Raw genomic sequence first — 21,880 nt, forward strand, 5'->3', positions numbered from 1 at the left:
AGCAATCCTCCCACCTTGGCCACCCAAAGTGCTTGGGATTACAGGCATGAGCTGCTGTGCCTGGCCTACTTTTTATTTTTATTTTCATTTATTTATTTAGTTAGTTTTTTAAAGACAGGGTCTTGCTCTGTCACCCAGGTTGGAGTGCAGTGGTACAACAATAGTAGCCTCAAACTCCTGGGCGCAAGGAATCTTACTGCCTCAGCCTCCCAAGTAGCTAGGACTACAGGCATGTGCCACCATGCCCAGCTATTTTCTTAATTTTTTGTAGAGACAGAGTCTTACTATGTTGCCCAGGCTGATCTCAAATTCTTGGCCTCTAGCAATCCTCTCACCTTGACCTCCCAAAGTGCTGGGATTACAGGGATGAGCCGCTGCACCCAGCCCCAAATTACTTTTTAAAATATATGCTTTATCACTTTGCTCACTTTACACACATGACTTTTTCTATTAGAGAAACGAGAAAGCAAAATACTAGAATTCCCAGACTCCCTTACAGCTAAGGGTCGTCAGGTGACACATTTCGGCCAATGAAATGTAGGTGGAAGTGCTTGGCGATGGCTTTCTTCAGAATTAAAAACCAAAAAAGGGCTTCTTCTCTGAAAAAACACCAAATGGCGGATGACGCCGGTGCAGCAGGGGGGCCCGGAGGCCCTGGTAGCCCTGGGATGGGGAACCGCGGTGGCTTCCGTGGAGGTTTCGGCAGTGGCATCCGGGGCCGGGGTCGCGGCGGTGGACTGGACCGGGGCCGAGGCCGCGGAGCTAGCGGAGGCAAGGCCGAGGATAAGGAGTGGATTCCCGTCACCAAGCTGGGCCGCCTGGTCAAGGACATGAAGATCAAATCCCTGGAGAAAATCTATCTTTTCTCCCTGCCCATTAAGGAATCTGAGCTCATTGACTTTTTCCTGGGGGCCTCTCTCAAGGAGGAGGTTTTGAAGATTATGCCGGTGCAGAAGTAGACCCGTGCTGGCCAGTGCACCAGGTTCAAGGCGTTTGTTGCCATGGGGGACTACAATGGCCACGTCGGTGTGGGTGTTAAGTGCTCCAAGGAGGTGGCCACCGCCATCCGTGGGGCCATGATCCTGGCCAAGCTCTCCACTGTCCTCCTGCGCAGAGGCTACTGGGGGAACAAGATCGGCAAGCCCCACACCGTCCCTTGCAAGGTGACAGGCCGCTGCGGCTCTGTGCTGGTGCGCCTCATCCCTGCACCCAGGGGCACTGGCATCGTCTCAGCGCCTGTGCCCAAGAAGCTGCTCATGATGGCTGGTACTGATGACTGCTACACCTCAGCCCGGGGCTGCACTGCCACCCTGGGCAACTTCGCCAAGGCCACCTTTGATGCCATCTCTAAGACCTACCGCTACCTGACCCCCAGCTTCCGGAAGGAGACTATTTACCAAGTCTCCCTATCAGGAATTCACTGACCACCTCGTCAAGACCCACACCAGAGTCTCCGTGCAGCGGACCCAGGCTCCAGCTGTGGCTACAACATAGGGTTTTTACACAAGAAAAACAAAGTGAATTAAGCCTGAAGAAAAAAAAAAAAAAAGGCCAAGCAGTATGAGGAAAGGTTGTGATTTTTTTACGCGCTGCCTTCCCCCATTTCCTTGGGTAGAATGGACACATTGCAGGAAGTGACATTAAGTTGAGAGCTGAGGGGTCGGGCACAGTGGTTCACACCTGTAATCCCAGCACTTTGGGAGGCAGAGGCTGGAGGATGACCTGAGGTCTAGAGTTCGAAACCAGCTTGGCCAACATGGTGAAACCCCTGTCTCTACTAAAAATAACAATAAATAAATAAATAAATAAATAAATAAATAAATAAATAAAATTTTTAAAAGGCCGGGCAGGGTGGCTCATGCCTGTAATCCAGCACTTTGGAAGGCTGAGGCAGGCAAATCACAAGGTTAGGAGTTCGAGACCAGCCTGGCCAACATGGTGAAACCCCAGTCTCTACTAAAAATACAAAAAATTAGCTGGGTGTGGTGGCAGGTGCCTATAATCCCAGCTATTTGGGAGGTTGAGGCGGGAGAATCACTTGAACCCGAGAGGTGGAGGCTGTAGTGAGCCGAGATCCCACCACTGCACTCTAGCCTGGGCAACAGTGCGAGACTCCGCCTCAAAAAAAAAAAAAAAAATTAGCTGGGTGAGGCGCAAACCTGTGGTACCAGCTACTTGGGAGGCTGAGGCAGAAAAATCGCTTGAACCCAGGAGGCAGAGGCTGCAGTGAGCTGACGTCACGCTACTGCACTCCAACCTTGGCAACAGAGCAAGACTCCGTCTCAAAAAAAAAAAAAAAAAGTTGAGTGTTGAGGAAGAATAGGTAGGAGTTAATTAGATGTAGGCGATCAGAGGTCTTCAAAGAATAGTGCCCTGCCAAGAAATTACATTTAATAAAGAATGATTGAAGGACTGGATATCTGACTTTATCTTCAAATCATCAAAAGCCTGCTCAGTGGATGAGACGGCTCCTGCTTCAGCAGGGCAGAATTAAGGCCACAAATGGGTGAATGCAAACAACAGAGGCAGCTTTCAACCATGCTAGTTGAAGATTTTGACAAATAGAACTTTCAAACAGTGCTTTGAGCTACCATGTAGGTAGTAATTTCACCATCATTGAATGTATTCAAGCAGATGCTGAGTGACGCCCACCTGGGACCAATAGAAATGGTAGTCCTGTTGTCAATGCAGTGATTGTAGTATTTCAGTTTTATTCAAACATTTTTGCTCACATATGCCCTAAAAGAATTTTGAATAGCTATATATCCCCTCACCTATTTTATTTTGTCTTTTAAATTTTTCATTGTAAAATGTTCCTTCATCTGTTTCAAACAGATGTCTTATATTTGTAAAATCATAGTTTTAAAATTTGCAAAGGGCCAGGTGCAGTGGCTCACACCTGTAATTCCAACACTTGGAGAAGCCAAGGAGGGCGGATCACTTGAGGTCAGCAGTTCAAGACCAGCCTGGCTAACAAGGTGAAACCCCCGTCTCTACTAAAACTACAAAAAACAAACAAACAAACAAACAAACAAAAAAACCGAGCGTGGTGGTGCGGGCCTGTAATCCCAGCTACTCGGGAGGCTGAGGCAGGAGAATTGCTTGAACCTGGGAAGCGGAGGTTGGAGTGAGCCGAGATCACACTGCTGCACTCCAGCCTGGGTGACAGAATGAAACTCCGTCTCAAAAAAAAAAAAAAAAAAAAAAGGTGCAAAGAATGTGATTTCTGGTGTACCACACATTATACACATGGCTTACATCTCTTTTTTTCTTTTTTTGAGACAGAGTCTTGCTCTGTCGCCCAGGCTAGAGTGCAGTGGCATGATCTCGACTCACTGCAACTTCTGCCTCCCAGGTTCAAGCGATTCTCCTGCCTCAGCTTCCCGAGTAACTGGGATTACAGGTGCCCACCAACCACGCCCTGGTAATTTAAATCTATTTGTATTGCTTCAGAATCTTAGCACAGCTCATTTAGCTTGTTCTGTTAATGGAAAGTGCCTGTTCTATAACCTAATGACAAAGCCAGTCCTTACTATCAAACCAATCAGCCAAATCAGATGAACTTGTAAACGATTGTGCAGACCAGGCATGGTGGGTCATACCTGTAATCCTAGCACTTTGGGAGGCTAGGTGGGCAGATAGCTTGAGGCCAGGAGTTCAAGACCAACCATGGCAACATGGAGAAACTCCGTCTCTACAAAAACAAAACAAAACAAACACAAAAATTAGAATAAAAAATTAGCCAGGCATGGTGGCGTGTACCTGTAGTCCCAGCTACTTGGGAGACTAAAGTGGAGGATCACATGAGCCAGGAAGGTTGAGGCTGTAGTGAGCCATGATCTCGCCACTGCACTCCAGCCTGAGTGACAGAGTGAGACCCTGTCTCAAAAAAAAAAAAAAAAAAAAAGCAGTTTGTCACCTGGATTACAGAGTTGCCATTTTCTTTCTTTTCTCTTTCCTTCTTCTTCTTTTTTTTTTTTTTTAACCAAAGCTCTCTTTTTTCAGGTCTTGAGGAAGAAAATTGTCCCAAACTTAATCTGGAAGAGCACTTTTAGGGCTGAGGTAATTTACAGTCTGTTCCGGGACGTAATCAACAATCCTGATATAATGCTTGAGTAGTCTTTTTCTGCAAAGTTATGGTTTCCACCCAGCTGCCTGGCTGCTGAGACTCTCTATAACCAATAGTTCATTGTATCACTTTTATTTCTACCAAGAAAGAAGTCTTCGAATTGACTTGCTCAGGAGCTTCTTTCTTTGTGGAACTTGAAATAAAACCCCAGTACATGCTCCTACCTAAGCAATCTGAGAAGTGGTCTCACCTCTCTGGGAACTCTTCCCTTGAGAGCTATACATTCCTGAATTTTTCTTTGGTTTGGTGCCCAGAGGTTTTTACACCTTGGGGGTAGCACCCTCTGCTAAGATTCAGGGTGGGTTAGGGGTACACCTTTCTTTAGTAAGGTGGGAGAAGGACATTTATTTATTTATTTTAGAGACAGGGGTTTCACTGTGTGCCCAGGCTGGTCTCGAACTTCTGGGCTCAAGCAATCCACCCACCTCCACCTCCCAAAGTGTTAAGAGTGCAGCCAAGGCTGGGCACGGTGGCTCACCCCTATAATCCCAGTACTTTGGGAGGCCAAGGCAGGTGGATCACCTGAGGTCAGGAGTTCAAGACCAGCCTGGCCAACATGGTGAAACCCCATCTGTACCGAAAATACAAAAATTAGCCAGGCGTGGTGGTGGGCGCCTGTACTCCCAGCTACTCAGGAGGCTGAGGCAGGAGAATCACTTGAACCTGGGAGGCGGAGGTTGTAGTGAATCGAGATTGCGCCACTGCACTCCAGGCTGGGCAACAGAGCGGGACTCTGTCTCAAAAATAAATAAATAAAAAGAGTGCCGCTGTGAACCACCCCATCTGGCCAGGAAGGGCATTTATGAAAGAGGAAAGAGGCAAGAGGAGCCAAGTGTGACCTCTTATTATTATTATTTTAATTTTTTTTCTTTTTTAGAGATAAGCTCTCACTATATTGCCCAGGCTGGTCTCAAACTCCTGGGCTCAAGGGATCCTCCTGCCTTGGCCTCCCCAAGTGCTGGAATTACAGGTATAAGCCACCGCGCCCAGCCCAAGTGTGACCTCTTAACCTCAGGAGCATTTTCAGGCAGATCATTTCCTGAAAGAGAAGTTGAGGTTTGGAACCCAAGTTCCTTAAAACTCAATACCCTGGAATGCTCTTATATACCTCAAGCAACAAATGTTTCCCAGTTTGATGGCCCTAAACTAGATGTCTCCTATATGCTTGGGGCAAAGGCTTATATAAATGACCTAGAGAGTAATTTATCAGACATGATGTCAAGTGATTATTCTGAAGGCCCTTGGGGCAGCATCCTACTACATCTTTTCTAATTTCCCCAAAGTCCGTCTTTCTCAGTTCCAGAGAGATCATATGGTGCCCATTAAAAATAGTCTTTAGAGACCGGGCGCAGTGGCTCACACCTGTAATCCCAGCACTTTGGGAGACCGAGGTGGGTGGATCACTTCAGGTTGGGGGTTCGAGACCAGCCTGACCAACATGGAGAAACCCCCGTCTCTACTAAAAATAGAGATCAGCCAGGAGTGGTGGCATATGCCTGTAATCCCAGCTACTTGGGAGGCTGAGGCAGGAGAATCACTTGAACCTGGCAGGCGGAGGTTGCAGTGAGCCGAGATTGTGCCATTGCACTCCAGCCTGGGCAACAAGAGCAAAATGCCATCTCAAAAAAAAAAAAAAAAAAAAGGTCTCTCGAAGGCAGGCCTTGATGGAGTAGACTTGAAAGAAACAAGCTGTTCTGAATCTGTCCCCTAGGGGTTGGAGCATAAGAAACCTAAGGGTTTATTTTAAAAGGTAAATCTAAAAAAGTTATCATCTGAATCAAGACTTGTGTGCATTTCGTTAGAAGAAAGGCATTATTCTTTAAAATAATACTTTTGGTTTTGGCTTTTATCACTTGCAAATGTCAACTTTAAATTCTCACTTCTTCTCTTGGTCCAGATGTTATGGAAATGTCATTCTTTCCTACAAGTCATTACCAGGAAATACTTAGGTCTTAAAAGGTACACTGGGCTTTTCCCCACTGAGTTGTAGTTAGAAAGAATAATAAACATCATGAAATTCAAAACTAGGACAATATACCCCAAAAAAAAACTAACACAATAACCTGGGCTGCAAAACTTGTTTAGCAAGTTTCAGCTGGAGGTTAATTAAAATCGGCTTGGAAACCTCTTAAAATACAGATTGTAATGTAAACCACACACACAGCACCACCTAGATTCTTCCCTCAGGAGCTTTCTCCTTTCCACTTCCCTGGATTTTGGTGGGAACATTTCCCCAGAATTCCATCTGGTCTAGCTGAGACCATGGTGCCCCTGACCATAACACAAGCCTTTTTCTCCCATCTCAGGGGAGAAGCAAGAGGACAGTGGATAGACAGGCCCCTCCTTCACAGTTCTAACAGCACCCCCACATTCAGCTCCTTAAGCCTTTGAGCCCTTTTGGAAAGTGCGGTGGTATTGGAGTGGGGGTTGGGGGGAATGGAGGATTGTAAGAATTTCCCCCAGTGTTACATGTTTTTGACCAGGCACAGTGGCTCATACCTGTAATCCCAGCACCTTGGGAGGCCGAGGCAGATGGATCACTTGAGGCCAGGAGTTCAAGACCAGCCTGGCCAACATGGTGAGACTTCGTCTTTACAAAAATTAGTCAGGCGTGGTAGCATGTGCCTGTAATCCCAGCTACTCCAGAGGCTGAGGTGGGAGGATCACTTGAGCCTGGGAGCTCAAGGCTGCAGTAACCTGTGATTGTGCCACTGCACTCTAGCCTGGGTGACAGAACAAGATCCTGTCTCAAAAAAAGAAAAAAAAATACAGAGTATTTTTTTAAGTGACATTGTTAAGTGACATTGTTCTGGACAGGACAAGAGAGCGCGAAGAGGTCAAAGAAAGAACAAGAGAAGGCAGAAATGCCGCCTGACATTGGACTCGCCCATAAGAGGCTATTGAACTGGCCGAACATTCTCAGATCTTAGCTCTGTATTTCTTCAGAAGTTCCTCAGGTTACCGCTATTATTCCTTTTGTCTGGGCTTGTTCAGAATGATTGTCAGCTAACACTCTGTTGGTGGATAAGCATCTGTGAGATGTACAGGAAACAAGGCCGAGTATAATTATAACATAATTCTATAACAACATTGCCCAAGAGTGCCTCAGTACTATATGCCAGAGTACATCATGACTATCTTGCTGACAGGCATTTGGATGGCGATTAGTGTTGGATCCCGTCTGGGAATCAGGCTTGAAGCCAAAGAAACTGGAAAATGATTTTTGTCTTTTAACTCCTTGGAGGCCTGTGTGGAAAATTCAGAAGAGCAAATTTTTGTTTCTAGCAACAGAACTCATACATAATTTGGCTGGGCATGGTGGCTCATGCCTGTAATCCCAGCACTTTGGGAGGCCGAGGCAGGTGGGTCACTTGAGGCCAGGAGTTCGAGACCAGCCTGGGCAACACGGTAAAACCCCTTCTCTACTAAAAACACAAAAATTAGCTGGGTGTCGGGGCAGGCGCCTGTAATCCCAGCTACTTGGGGAGGCTGAGGCAGGAGAATAGCTTGAAACCGGGAGGCAGAGGTTGCAGTGAGCTGAGATTGCACCACTGTACTCCAGCCTGGGCGACAGAGTGAGACCCCGTCTCAAAAACAAAACAAACGGCCAGGCACAGTGGCTTACGCCTGTAATCCCAGCACTTTGGGAGGCCAAAGTGGGCGGATCACCTGAGGTTGGGAGTTTGAGACCAGCCTGACCAACATGGAGAAACCCCGTCTCTACTAAAAATACAAAATTAGCCGCGTGTGGTGGCGCATGCCTGCAATCCCAGCTACTCGGGAGGCTGAGGCAGGAGAATGAATGGCTTGAACTCGGGAGGCGGAGGTTGCCATGAGCTGAGATCGCGCCATTGCACTCCAGCCTGGGCAACAAGAGCGAAACTCCGTCTCAAAAAAAAAAAAAAAAACAAACTCGTAAGTAATTCAAGGAAGAGTAAACAAAGCTGGATGATTGCTGAGCCGCTTGCCTTGCCTCAAAGCTGCTATAGAGGCCAAAGGAAATCTTTCCCTTCACCTTCTGACAGTTCACTGGAAAATCAACTGACAAAAGGCTGATTAGTAAGAGAAATGGCATACAAGCTTATTAATGTTCGTGGAGGGAAATCACAGAGTGATTACTGCAACCCACCTCCCAGGGGGTACAGAAGTTTATATACCATCTTGAGGTTACAGAAAGAATGGGGCTTGACGGCTGGGCGTGGTGGCAGGCGCCTGTAATCCCAGCTACTCCGGAGACTGAGGCAGGAGAATCGCTTGAACCTGGGAGGTGGAGGCTGCAGCGAGCCGAGATCACGCCACTGCACTCCAGCCTGGTGACAGAGCTAGACTCGGTCTCAAAAAAAAAAAAAAAAAAAAAAAAAAAAAAAAAAAAAAAAAAATTAGTAAATAAAAATAAAAGAATGGGGCTTGGATCCTGGCAAAACAGGTTGGAAGAGAAGGCCTCTTCTAACCTGTTTAGGGAGAGAAGAGGAGGCCTGGCTAGCAAAGGGGGTCTTGTTATATAGATCAAACCTCACAAGTGGCAGCCCTTTTTCAGGCCAGACTCTCAGTTAATCTTTCCTAGATCCGGACAAGGGAGGGCCTCCGAGAAAGCAGGACTACATCAATGCGGATTTTCTCTACACATACAAAGCTCCACAAAAGGCAGCTTTGCAGCTATTCTTGTATTTCCAGCCCTTCTGAATAGCCATCTTGAAATACATCAAAGAAGTATGTTTTGGGGTGAAACATCTTGGTTTCCTTCACTGGTCTTTTGTGGAAGTGTCGAATTTTCTTGCAGAGCTGGCAGAGACATGTTGAGACAGGGAACAGTGGATAGGAAGCCCGCATTCTCCCTGTTCCTCGATGCCGAATGTCAGCACAGGCAAGACCTTTTCCAGGTTTCAAAGAAACAGTCTTAGCCCTAACGCGCCAGCAGTGTTTAATGAGGAAACACTACCATGAATGGTTAGTGAGTCTATACCATGAGTTGCAGTTCGTGAGGTATACGTGGAACCCAGCTACCCAGTTCAGATCTCAATCCTATTGCCTCCTGGTTGTATGACATAAAATAAATTGATTGGCACCAGGCATAGTGGCTCACACCCATGATCCCAGCACTTTGGGAGGCTGAGGCGGGCAGATCACCTGAGGTCGGGAGTTTGAGACCAGCCTGACCAACATGGAGAAACCCCGTCTCTACTAAAAATACAAAAAATTAGCCGGGTGTGGTGGCAGGAGCCTATAATCCCAGTTACTCGGGAGGCTGAGGCAGGAAAATCGCTTGAACCTGGGAGGCGGAGGTTGGGGTAAGCCGAGACTGCGCCAATGCATTCCAGCCGGGGCAACGAGAGCGCAACTCCGTCTCAAATAAATAAATAAATAAATAAATTTGCTTTCCACACCCTACCTTCCTCATACACAAAACGATGACTTTACTTTAAGGATTAAATGACATAATCCATGTATAATATGTGGGATGTAGAAAGTGTCCTATAATTATTAGCTTTCTTTTTTTCAATTAAACTGTGATTCTCAAAATGGGTGTCTGTTATAAGTAAAGAATGACATTAGAATTTATTTCTATCTCAGTTTCCCCCTAAAAAGGAGACTGGTTGATTCCATTCATTTAATGAATGTTCATGAAGTGCTTACTATGTGCCATGCATGGAATGAGCCCCTGAGGATACAGAAATTATGAGGCAGAGCCCCTGTCCCCAGGATGTTTACAGTCAAGAGAAGTAAACATTTTTGTGCACACTGTTATGCCAAAAGCATAAATAAATAAGTCAGAGGTCAAATAGTGTAGTTCAGTGGTCCCCAGTCCCCAGGCCATAGACCAGCACCTGTGTGTGGCCTGTTAGGAGCCAGGCCACACAGCAGGAGGTGAGCAGTGGACCAGTGAGCATTAGTGCCTGAGCTCAGCCTCCTGTCAGATCAGTGGCGGCATTAGATTCTCACAGGAGAGTGAAGCCTATTGTGAACTGCACATTGGAGGGATCTAGGTTGCACACTCCTTATCAGAATCTAAGGCCTGATGATCTGAGGTGGAACAGTTTCATCTCAAAACCATCCCCCCATCTGTGGAAAAATTGTCTTCCATGAAATTGGTCCCTGGTGCCAAAAAGTTTGGGGACTGCTGGTGTTGCTCAACAGCTTAGAAAAGTGGCAGGAGGCCAGATGTGGTGGCTCATGCCTGTAATCTCAGCACTTTGGGAGGCCGAGGCTGGTGGATCATGAGGTCACGAGTTCAAGACCAGCCTGGCCAACATGGTGAAGCCCCGTCTCTACTAAAAATAGAAAAATTAGCCAGGCATGGTGGCAGGAGCCTGTAATCCCAGTTACTCAAGAGGCTGAGGCAGGAGAATTGCTTGAACCCAGGGGCCGGAGGTTGCAGTGAGCCAAGATCACACCACTGCACTCCAACCTGGGTGACAGGGTGAGACTCCATCTCAAAAAAAAAAAAAAAAAAGAAAAGAAAAGTGGCAGGAGTGTGGTAGAAAAAGCACACAGTTGTGAAGGCACAAACCTGGTTGACAGCCCAGACCTGCACCCCCTGTAATGAATCCAAGTTGCTTAACCTCTCTGAGCCTCCATTTCCTCTTCTTTAAAATGGGCCTGGGCCAGGTGCGGTGGCTCACACCTGTAATCCCAGCACTTTGGGAGGCCAAGGGCGGCAGATCACTTTAGCTCAGGAGTTTAAGACCAGCTTGGGCAACATGGCAAGACCCCGTCTTGCCAAAAAAATACAAAAATTAGCCAAGAGTTTGGTGGCATGCACCTGTGGTTTCAGCTACTCAGGAGACTAAGGTGAGAAGATCAATTGAGCCTGGGAGGTTGAGGCTGCAGTGAGCTGCAGTCACATCATTGCATTGCAGTCTGGGTGACAGAACGAGACCCTGTCTCAATAAAATAAAATACAATAAAATAAGATGGGCCTGATCCAGTGGTGTGCTGCAACCTGCTCTTACTGGCTTGGGAGAACCTATTGTTAAATATTCAGGAATTTTGTCAGCCAGTTGCTAAAACCATTGGTACACCATTGGTGGAAGTATTTACACCATGGAAATCAGCCAATTCTATAAATCAAGGATACCCCACCTCCAGCTGACTTACTAGCATACCACTGGAATACCCTACAATATTGTTATGGTCATTCATGAAATAAAATCACAATGTCTGGCACATAGCAGATGCTCAATGTAGGGTTACTACAAATATATCACATAGAATATATGAATAATGTATATCTGCCAGGCACGGTGGCTCATGCCTGTAATCCCAGCACTTTGGGAGGCCAAGGTGAGTGGATCACCTGAGGTCAGGAGTTTGAGATCAGCCTGGCCAACATGGTGAAACCCTGTCTTTACTAAAATTACAAACGAAGTAGTCAGGCATGGTGGCACATGTCTGTACTCTCAGCTACTCAGGAGGCTGAGACAGGAGAATCGCCTGAACCCGGGAGGCGGAGGTTACAGTGAGCCAAGATCGCGCCATTGCACTCCATCCTGGGTGAGAGTGAGACTCCGTCTCAAAAAAAAAAAAAAAAAAAAAAGCCAGCACTTTGGGAGGCCGAGGCGGGCAGATCACAAGGTCAGGAGATCGAGACCATCCTGGCTAACACAGTGAAACCCCGTCTCTACTAAAAATACAAAAAATTAGCCAGGCATGATGATGATGGGGGGCGCCTGTAGTCCCAGCTACTCAGGAGGCTGAGGCAGGAGAATGGCGTGAACCCGGGAGGCGGAGCTTGCAGTGAGCCAAGATTGCACCACTGTACTCCAGCCTGGGTGACAGAGCCAGATGGAGTCTCAAAATGTTAAAAAAAAATACATAAAAATTAAAAATAAATGAAGTTTGTTTTTACTCTCATAAATGAAGAAAAGCCAGAATCTAATTCAATTTCCTTTGACTCCAAGTCAAGAGTTCATCAGACCCAAACTCCCTCTGGACCACGTCTCTGCAAACAGAGAGATTTGTTGTTGTGGATTTAGCTGTTTTGAAACCATTTTTATTGTCGTTGTTGTTATTGATTTGCTGGATAAAAGAAAGCAGTATAAACACTGAGGTGGAAGAAGATAGTGTTGGCCCACAGCTGGTGGAACACTTCCTCAGGGAAGCCTGGAGTGAATGCCGCCACTCTCAAGCCCCACTTTAAAAGGATCTCCCTGCTGTGCCTGTGTTATTATCAAAACAGAGAACTGTGAACACCACCTGCTCCCAACAAATGTTGTTTCCCCTGGGAACTGCTGAAGCTCAGAATTACCTAGCCATTGATGTCAGGTCTGGGGGAGGAAATGTACTAGATGAGCCTGGGACAACTTAAAAGGGAAGAAGTTAACAAAGGCTTCTGGGGTCGCGTCCAAAGGACTCAACTCTGGAGCCAACTTGAAGAAGCTTTCACTGGACAATTAGGGAAATCTGAGCTTCAATAAGAAAAATAATGGCAAGTAATTAAGATACAGGAAATGCTAAGAGTTCTTGAGTTAATAATGATACTTCAGGCCGGGCACGGTGGCTTATGCCTGGAATCCCAGCACTTTGGGAGGCTGAGGCGAGAGGATTGCTTGAGTTCAGGAGTCCAAGACCAGCGTAGGCAACTTGGTGAAACCCCGTCTGTATATTATTTAGAAAAATAATAGTGCTACTTGAAAGGAAAAAAGCCTCATTGGAAGATGCTGGGGGGCACTAAATTCATTCTTTTGAAAACTAGTAAATAAAAGGGAGTAATTAAGCATTTATTCTGCCTCTTCTGGGTGAACTGTGTACCTCAGGGTAACAAAATATAAGATGGGGGACAGTTCTCTTATTTTAATAATAATAACAACAACTTTTTATAGAGACGGGGTCTCACTATGTTGCTCAGGTTGGTCTTGAACTCCTGGGCTCAAATGACCCTCCCACCTCGGCCTCCCAAAGGGCTAGGATTACAGGTGTGAGCCACGGCGCCCGGGTGGAAGTTCTCTTTATAGAAGTATTCTAGGTCATAAATAAAGAAGGAATGATAGAATTTCACCGTTTTGCAACTCCTAATGAATCAGCAGACCTAAGTATTGGTATTAACAGCTGCTAGCAGCACAGAGATGACCAGGCATTATTTGCTTCTTGAGGGGAAAAACATCACCTATGAAATATTCTTGCCCAAAACTCAAACCTGAATCTGATCAAGTCTTATCTCTGATGACTTTGGCACTATTTTTTTTAACCAAACAAAAGCAGGCAGTATTGTATACTGGTTACAGCAGGATTTTTCAAACTTGAGCAACACAGACTCCTTTTAAAAGAAAAAGATATAGGGCCTGGCGCGGTGGCTCACGCCTGTAATCCCAGCACTTTGGGAGGCTGAGGTTGCCTGTTCAAGACTAGTCTAGCCAAAATGGTGAAACCCCATCTCTACTAAAAATACAAAAAAAATTAGCCAGGTGTGGTGGCGTGTGCCTGTAATCCCAGCTACTCGGGAGGCTGAGGCAGGGGAATTGCTTGAACCGGGGAGATGGAGGTTGCAGTGAGCCGAGATCGCACCACTGCACTCCAGCCTGGGTGATAGAGCGAGACTCTGTCTCAAAAAAAAAAAAAAAAAAAAAAATTCTCACAGACCCTCAGTGGTGCTTGAAATTATTTTTATTACATTACTATAATTATACACTAGATGTGAATATTTTGTGTTTACTGCTCCTCTATAACTGTAAAACCAGTGTCCATTTATAAATCAAATACAAACAAAATTACCAAACTAATAACATTCAAATGAACAATGCTGACTTAATGTGATGGAAGATGTTTTTCTGTAATGAGTTGCTGCTTGCAAAGGAACATCGTACTGACTGCTTGGGCGGATATTCTTTGATTTCAGCACTGTATGGAGTGAGATGACAATTCTGCCTTGTTTTCTAAAAACTTTCGAAAAGGTTCTTCTTTAGGCACTATGATATGACTTCACTTGGTTTCGCTTGGCAAGAGCCAAGGTGAACAGCATAAACACAAACTGAAATGGTTGTACTAACAATTGTGACTAAGATTCAGTTATAAACTGCAAACTGCTTTTCCAGATCAGTGGGTCTCAACCCTGGCATCACTTTTTTTTTTTGAGACAGAATCTTGCTCTGTTGCCCAGGCTAGAGTGCAGTGGTGTGATCTCGGCTCACTGTAAATTCCACTTCCCAGGTTCAAGCAATTCTCGTGTCTCAGCCTCTCAAGTCACTGGGTTTGCAGGTGCATACCACCACGCCTGGCTAATTCTTGTATTTTTAGTACAGGCAGGATTTCACCACGTTGGCCAGGCTGGTCTCGAACTCCCAACCTCAAGTGATCCATCCGTCTCGGCCTCCCAAAGTGCAGGGATGACAGGCGTGAGCCACTGCACCAGGCCCCTGGCATCACTTTGGTATGTGCATAAAAATATAAGTAAATTAGAAATCTCTCTCAGAGTGGGGCATTAGTATTTTTACAGTGCTTTCTAGGCCATTCTAATGTGTAGCCCATACTGAGAACCACTGCTTTTGATTATCCAGAAAATGCTTATACTGATTATTCGTTGGAGTAGAATCACACAGAAACACCATATTCAATCATTCTTATAGACTGTGAGGTCATGTGAGACTATGGCAGGAAGCCCCAGGGGTTTGAGAAATTGGTTTGGAGCTTGATTCCCAGGTCTAGTTGTGTGACCGTGGGCAACTTAACTTCTCTTAGGTTTAGCTTCTCATTGTAAAAAGAAACTCATAATTGTGCCGATCTCATACAGTGGTTGTGAGAATTAGATGAGATAATAATGTATACAAAGTGCTAAACTGAAAGCCTGGTTCCTGATTAGTGCTTAATACATGTTAGCTCTTAGCTCTTAACACTAGTTTTTTTCTTTTCCTTTTTTTTTTTTTTTTTTGAGATGTAATCTTGCCCTGTCGCCCAGGCTGGAATGCAGTGGCGTGATCGCGGCTCACTGCAACCTCTGCCTCCCGGGTTCATGTGAGCCGAGTTCGCGCCACTGCACTCCAGCCTGAGCAAGAAAAGCGAAACTCTGTCTCAAAACAAACAAAACAAAGATGGCACCAGTCAAGGAAACAGAATTCTAGGAGCAGACATGGTCACCTGCAGACTCAGAGGAAGGCCTTGGCTGTCACAGTCAGGGAGGAAGTTGCTTCACTCCTAGCAGAAGTGGCTGGTTTCCCAGGGCATGGCAGTTCCATCAGTTGCTGGTGAGCAGCCACTTGCTTCAATAAACCGTGATAAGCAACATCCATTCTAGGTCCTCCTGGGTCCCCAATGGAAAGGAGACTCACAGGAAGGGGTAGAGTGGGTCAAAGGCATTAATAAATCATTAGATTTCTTCTGAATTGTTTCTTCAGCATTTCTGTAAAAAAAAAAGACTCTACTTTCTTTTTTTTTTTTTTTTTGAGGCGGAGTTTCACTCTGTCGCCCAGGCTGGAGTGCAGTGGCCGGATCTCAGCTCACTGCAAGCTCCGCCTCCCAGGTTCACGCCATTCTCCTGCCTCAGCCTCCCGAGTAGCTGGGACTACAGGCGCCCGCCACCTCGCCCGGCTAGATTTTTGTATTTTTTAGTAGAGACGGGGTTTCACCGGGTTAGCCAGGATGGTCTTGATCTCCTGACCTCGTGATCCGCCCGTCTCGGCCTCCCAAAGTGCTGGGATTACAGGCTTGAGCCACCGCGCCCGGCCGACTCTACTTTCTTTCCCTAGAAAGACTACTCTGTGGAATGTAAGCAGTTGATGATCTTGGACTCTGGTTTTCCATGTTTATCATTGTTTGCTGTTTCTTTTCAGATAATTTCCCTGTAACATGTTTTCTTACTTGCCTGGTGACTTCAAACTTTATAGATTTGCTTTATAGTTCAGTTTTTAAAAAGGTGTCTTTGTAATTGAGTTCAGCTAGTAGTGGGCTAATGCTGTGGTGTTTCAGCTTCTTTTTTTTTTTTTTTTTTTTTTTTTGAGACAGAGTCTCACACTGTCGCCTGGGCTGGAGGGCAATGGTGCAATCTCTGCTAACTGCAACCTCCGCCTCCCGGGTTCAGGTGATTCTCCTGCCTCAGCCTCCTGAGTAGCTGGGATTACACGAGCCTGCCACCACGCCTGGCTAATTTTTTGTATTTTTAGTAGAGACGGGGTTTCACTATGTTGGCCATGCTGGTCTCGAACTCCTGACCTCATGATCTGCCTGCCTCGGCCTCCCAAAGTGCTGGGATTACAGGCATGAGCCACTGCTCCCAGTCGGTGTTTCAGCTTCTAAATTTTAAAGCTGCCTGGGTGCAGGCTTATGCCTGTAATCCCAGCTCTTTGGGAGGCCAAGGTGGGAGGATCACTTGAGGCCAGGAGTTGGAGACCAGCCTGGGCAATGTAGCGAGACCTCATCTCTTCGAAAAAAAAGTTTTAAAAAAGGAAAAGCTGTGCGTGGCGGTGTGTTCCTGTGGTCTAGCTACTTGGGATGCTGAGGCAGGAGGATTGCTTGAGCCCAGAAGGTCAAGGCTGCAGTAAGTTGTGATCGTACCATTGCACTGCAGCCTGGGCAATGGAGTGAGAACCTGTCTCAAGAAAAAGTAAAATAAAATTAAAATAAAAATTTAAATAAATAAATTTTACACTTAAGGGACTTCTCTAAAGTGGATACAAAAGCTTCATAAAAGCCTTCGTCTTCACAACACTGGGCCTTTAAGGCTAAGTTCTAAGAAAGAAGAGAAAACAAAGACTTATATTGTAACTTGGTGGTTAATTTAATTCATTCATATATTTAACCACAGTCAGCATGTAGTTGTTTTCCTCTAAGAGGCTCACTTTCCAAAACACAGTTTGCAAAATATCTTACTTCTCCACAAGGCTCTTTGTGTTTGGTTACCCTTTTATTTTTGCCAGAGTTTCTCTTATGTAGCTACTCGCCTGCCTAATAGGCCCCTGGTTGATAATTGACTCTGTAAGCCCGTTTTCATGGCACGCTCTCTGAGTCACCAATAAATCCCAAAGCCCTCCTGTATTAAATATAATACAGGGCTACATCTTTATAAATGGCTACCTTCTAATCTAGGAAGCTGTAACAGACACTGATACAAAGGATTGCAGGACAACCTTCCCTTCGCCTGAGGAGCTCAGTATGGATTTCCTGGAGAACTCCGAGAGATACAGAGCATTGTTTTCAGGTATCTGACTTCTTTTGGAAAACATTTATCTTGGACATTAGTCTACAGTGGTTCTTATCAACTACCATTTTCATTATTGTGGAAATTAGTCAGTTTAGGAATTTGGGCCAATGCAATGAATAGTGAAAGGAGTTCACATATCTAAGGGGAAACGGTCTTGTCTTTTTCATTTCAGTCCTTAAGAAAGCATTTGTTTACTTCTTTACCCCCTGGCAGTTTTAAGGGCTGTTGTTTCTCTGCTCTAAAAATCCATTGTATTAACACAGGACTACAAATTCACCCTCCAAATAAGATGTTAATTTATCTGATTTATACTTGTGTCCAACTGGAGCTTTTGTTTGCAAGTTTCTTGTAAAAATGTGTACTTTTTCAGTACACATAAGACACTAATTTCAGTGATCCACTTTACCTTCAAAATTATCTTGGTCAGGTGCTACGGCTCACACCTGTAATCCCAACACTTTGGGAGACCGAGGTAGGAGGATTTGAGACCAGACTCGGCAACTTACCGAGACCCTGTCTCTATTAAAAATCAAAAAAATTAACCGGGCATAGTGGCATGCACCTGTAGTCCCAACTACTTTTGGGAGGCTGAGGTGGGGAAATCGCTTGAACCCAGGAAGATAAGGCTGCAGTGAGCTGTGATCACACCACTGCACTGCAGCCTGGGCGAAAGAGTGAGACCTTGGCTCTATTAAAAAAAAAAAAAAAAAAAAAAAAAAAAAAAAAAAAAAAAAGGCTTGTGTTGCATGAGGTTTTGGGGGACAAGATGTTTTTTCTTGATTTTCAATGTTTCATAATCCCACCTCCACATTTTACTTGTGTAATGATGAGTTTATTCATTGAGTGAGACCTTGGCTCTATTAAAAAAGAAAAAAAAAGTCTTACGTAGCATGAGGGTTTTTAGGGACAAGATATTTTTTCTTGATTTTCAATGTTTCATAATCTCATCTCCACATTTTACTTGTGTAATGATGGGTTTATTCATTGTGGGCCTTAGTTTCTAACTTGGTTTTCAGCTCTTGAAAATTCCGTCAGATGCAGTGTATAGTGTCATCAATGTAAAAAGCCATGTTTTGCCAGGCACTGTGGCTGACCCTTGTAATCCCAGCACTTTGGGAGGCTGAGGCGGGTGGATCACTTGAGGTTGGCAGTTCAAGACCAGAGTGGCCAACATGGCGAAGCCCTGTCTCTACTAAAAATACAAAAATTAGCTGGGTACGATGGCACACGCCTATAGTCGCAGCTATTCAGGAGGCTAAGGCATGAGAATTGCTTGAACCCAGGAGGCAGAGGTTGCAGTGAGCTGAGATCACTCTACTGTACTCCAATCTGAGCAACAGTGAGACTGTCTCAAAAAAAAAAAGTCATGTTTTACATGTTGCTAGGTATAAAACCTTGATAGTCAACTGGTCAACTGGCTTCTATCCAGACTCTGTTAATACTGGAATAACACATGACCATAAAAACTTTAAATTGGGTTAAAAACTATTTTGAGCAATTCTATTTATCCAATGGCGTTTGTGGGTCATTTTTGTCTTCAACAGCAAGAAAAATGTGTAAGAAATAAAGAATTAGTAAAAATGCTTACACCAAACAATTAAATCAAAGAGTAGTTTATTAAAAAAGAATCAAAACAGAAACTCTAAGTACCAGTGTGTACATTGTACACATTTAAATGACTCACAAGAATGAAGTTTTTTTTCAAATATATTAAGATCACACCACCTTGTTGTTTATCGAAAGATATTCAAGGAGAAATATCTGACTCTCCAAACTGCATCTGAGATTGCCACTTTAAAACAGACCTCATTTCAAACATGCAACAACGCCACTGGTAATAAAGCTTTGGAATGGGTGCTCATTCTATTATTTCACTACAAACAGCATAGAAAGCAAGATAAGTTGGGAATTTATTCTAAAATAGAATGGAGGTTGTCATCATCTACACCAGCACTCCTCACTCCTCTGTTGCCATTTTTAGCAAGTACTGCTTGTCGATCTTGAACAGTCTCCAACCCTCTTCACTGGACAGATCAGAAGCACCTCTTCTTTTGTAGAAGTTGATGGATGGTTCATTCCATTCTGCTACCAAGAAGTGCATGCTGCTGCAGCGACACTTCATCGCAACCTATTATGAGAGAGTAAAACACAAACTCAGTGACGTTTCAGCCTGCTTTCAAGACCCAATTTTTATTCCATCATTAAAATAATCCAGTAAACTTACAAATTTGGAAACCAAAAACTAAGACATACCCGGCTTAGATTCTTCAGAATTTCTGATCCTATGCCAAAGCCTAAAAAGAAAAAGTACAATTTAAAAAGTCATTGTAAGGATTTATATAACCCTGAACTCTCTTCAGACCCTCTGCTCCGAACTCAATCATACCTCTATAATCACTCATCACGAAGAAGTCTTCAAGATACAGTAACTTGCCAATCCACGGGTCATAGGTAAAATAGTACATGGCAAAACCAACAATGCTGTGTCCTGTAATAAGAGTATCACATGAGATGTGGAGAAGGAAAACATTTCATAAAAGTTGCAGCTGCAGAATCAGAGGCCTATCATAGGTTTAAAAAAACATACATGCATGTATTACAGAAACAAATAGCCACGACTGTCTCATGATTTTTATGTGAGTGCAGTCCAGGCCACTGCTGGATGATCTCACTGTTCTGAAAACATGTATTTGCAAAAAGCACACATCAGAACTCACTGAAGTCAGGCTACAACTGTGGACTGGCCACACTGCAGTCTGCTGGAAGCTCACACTCAGGAAGCGAGAACACTTTCATTACTTGCCAGAGCAAAACTGCTATGGTTTTAAACTCAACACACACATTATTCACATCCTACTGGTATACTGGTATGTTGACTTGGGAACAAGTCAGGTTTACACGGCAGTTCAGAATAGTAAATATTTGGAAGTTTACAAACTCTTGCTTCCTTAAAGGTCAGAACATCAGGCCAAAGTACAACGTTTAATTTCAGAACTTGCCTTCCAATTTACGCATTTTCAATTTGCTCTCCCCATTTGTTGAGTCAGAAGAGGCAGCACTGCCCAGAAACAGGTATTACATAACATGCACATTACTTTAAAAAGTACTCATCTCGTGTTTTCTGCTCATTTCTTCTAGCCTGAGGAACAGACGTCAGAAAAAAAGCAATCACCCAAACAACTTCCCCTTTTAGCTGAGCTGTCTTCTGCCCAATCAACTGGGATCAGCCAAAAAAAAAAAAAAAAAAAAAAAAAAAAAAAGGGGCATCTGACACCCTCTTAACAGGTGTCTACTATTCCAAATGGAGGCAAAGGTTTCAAATTAAACTTTCTAGCCATTTTATATTCCTTAGCAAACAGACAGGAAGCGAGTATCATAGTGGGTTTCTGATCTACCGTGTTTGAAGTGTGTGATAATAGGACCTTACCTCATTTATCATGATCATCTACTTTATTGTGTAAAGGATCTTTTAGTTACCTCCCCGCCCATCCATGTACACGGAAGGGCCATGTACATGGCGAAGCTAGAGACTGTAACCTGAAGATTGGGACAAATTAAAGAAAAAAATGTGATTTAACACAATTACAAAAACTGTTACGTTAGGGTCAAACAAGAACCATTTTATGAAACTGAATTACAACAAATGACATTATACCTAACTCTTCCGGGTCGCCACAGCACTTGTACTTACTTAAGCAGCTTAAACTCTTCAGAGTCTCCACAGCACTCTGATACTTACTTAAACAGCTCTTTTAACCTGCCCTAGTATTCTCAAGTGCAGCGTATCTAATTTTTTTTTTCCTCAGTAGTTTGAACACTTGCTGGCTATTTTTTCTGTCCAAGTTCTCAGTAACTTCGGCCTGTGTAGTCAGTGGTTCTACACAGCCGACACTACTTCTTACATAACACTCGGTCTCTCTGGCTTCTGTAAAGGGAGAGGGGTTACCTTCCGGAGTCCAGTGCTCTTTGGGCACTTCTGCAACCAGGCAGTGGTAAAAGGGGTGCTCTCCAAAACCATCTTCTAGCAGATCTGCAAGAAGGGGGAACAGGGACGGTAATGGCCTCGGCGAAGGTGACAGGCACTGAACGCTTGTCCCCCGCCCCGCCACTGTTGAATTACCTTTTTCAGTTAAGATTACTTGTTCTTCCATGTATTCATATTTAGCCAGCTCCTGGGGGAATGCACATAGGAGAGAGAAAAGCAGAAAACAAAATGAGGCTCCGGCCGGCCAGCTCAGTGGAAGGGAATGGGGCGGGCGGGGCGGGGTAGCGGCCGGGCCTGGGATGGGCGCAGAAAGGGGAACCGGCTGGGCTCTCCCACCGGCCCAGACCTCGAGACGCGAATCACCCCACCCCGGGAAACGGAACCACCTCCACCCTACGCCACGGGAGGAGCTCGGGCTCTCCGCTACCTTGATCAGCCGCAGTATGTCACTGCAGTCGGCGGCAGTGGCTGGGCGGATCACGAATTTAGCCATTTTCGTCTTTTGCTTTTCTTCCCTTTGCGGACCAGGCCCCTGTACTTGAATAGTAGGAGGAGGTGGTTCCTCATTCGTCTCCCGGGAGCGCCCTCTTTTCAGTCAGGCTGGCACCATGACCCAGGGAACCTCGGCGAATGACTGATA

The 21,880-nt window shown here is 44.9% G+C and overlaps 2 protein-coding genes and 1 pseudogene across 2 annotated transcripts; 1 reads left to right on the plus strand and 2 right to left on the minus strand.

Moving 5' to 3' along the window:
- The first annotated feature begins 481 nt into the window (after positions 1-481).
- On the plus strand, positions 482-1,494 carry LOC103231717 (small ribosomal subunit protein uS5 pseudogene; annotated as a pseudogene).
- A 17,358-nt stretch (positions 1,495-18,852) lies between these two features.
- SAT1 (spermidine/spermine N1-acetyltransferase 1) lies at positions 18,853-21,770 on the minus strand. Its single transcript, XM_007991301.3, has 6 exons — positions 21,668-21,770; positions 21,376-21,427; positions 21,202-21,285; positions 19,642-19,743; positions 19,509-19,549; positions 18,853-19,383 (listed from the first exon to the last, which is right to left on the minus strand). Exons 1-6 carry the CDS (start codon positions 21,731-21,733, stop codon positions 19,213-19,215), a joined length of 516 nt encoding a protein of 171 aa, XP_007989492.1. The 5' UTR covers positions 21,734-21,770; the 3' UTR covers positions 18,853-19,212.
- On the minus strand, positions 21,391-21,807 carry LOC140710904 (uncharacterized). The gene is made up of 2 exons (XM_073013838.1): positions 21,668-21,807; positions 21,391-21,427 (listed from the first exon to the last, which is right to left on the minus strand). Exon 1 carries the CDS (start codon positions 21,805-21,807, stop codon positions 21,718-21,720), a length of 90 nt encoding a protein of 29 aa, XP_072869939.1. The 3' UTR covers positions 21,391-21,427; positions 21,668-21,717.
- Positions 21,808-21,880: the final 73 nt, after the last annotated feature.

Source organism: Chlorocebus sabaeus, chromosome X (genome assembly GCF_047675955.1).
Source record: "Chlorocebus sabaeus isolate Y175 chromosome X, mChlSab1.0.hap1, whole genome shotgun sequence".
Lineage (NCBI taxonomy): Eukaryota > Metazoa > Chordata > Mammalia > Primates > Cercopithecidae > Chlorocebus > Chlorocebus sabaeus.

What these genes read in the sequence shown, in the direction of transcription:
- SAT1 (XM_007991301.3), bottom strand. Translation starts at nt 21,733, where the DNA reads ATGGCTAAATTCGTGATCCGCCCAGCCACTGCCGCCGACTGCAGTGAC. An exon ending in AGTAATCTTAACTGAAAAAG is followed by an intron (nt 21,286 to 21,375) that starts GTAATTCAACAG and finishes CCCTTCTTGCAG; the next exon opens with ATCTGCTAGAAGATGGTTTT. An exon ending in TTCTGAAGAATCTAAGCCGG is followed by an intron (nt 19,384 to 19,508) that starts GTATGTCTTAGT and finishes CTCTCATAATAG; the next exon opens with GTTGCGATGAAGTGTCGCTG.
- LOC140710904 (XM_073013838.1), bottom strand. Translation starts at nt 21,807, where the DNA reads ATGAGGAACCACCTCCTCCTACTATTCAAGTACAGGGGCCTGGTCCGC.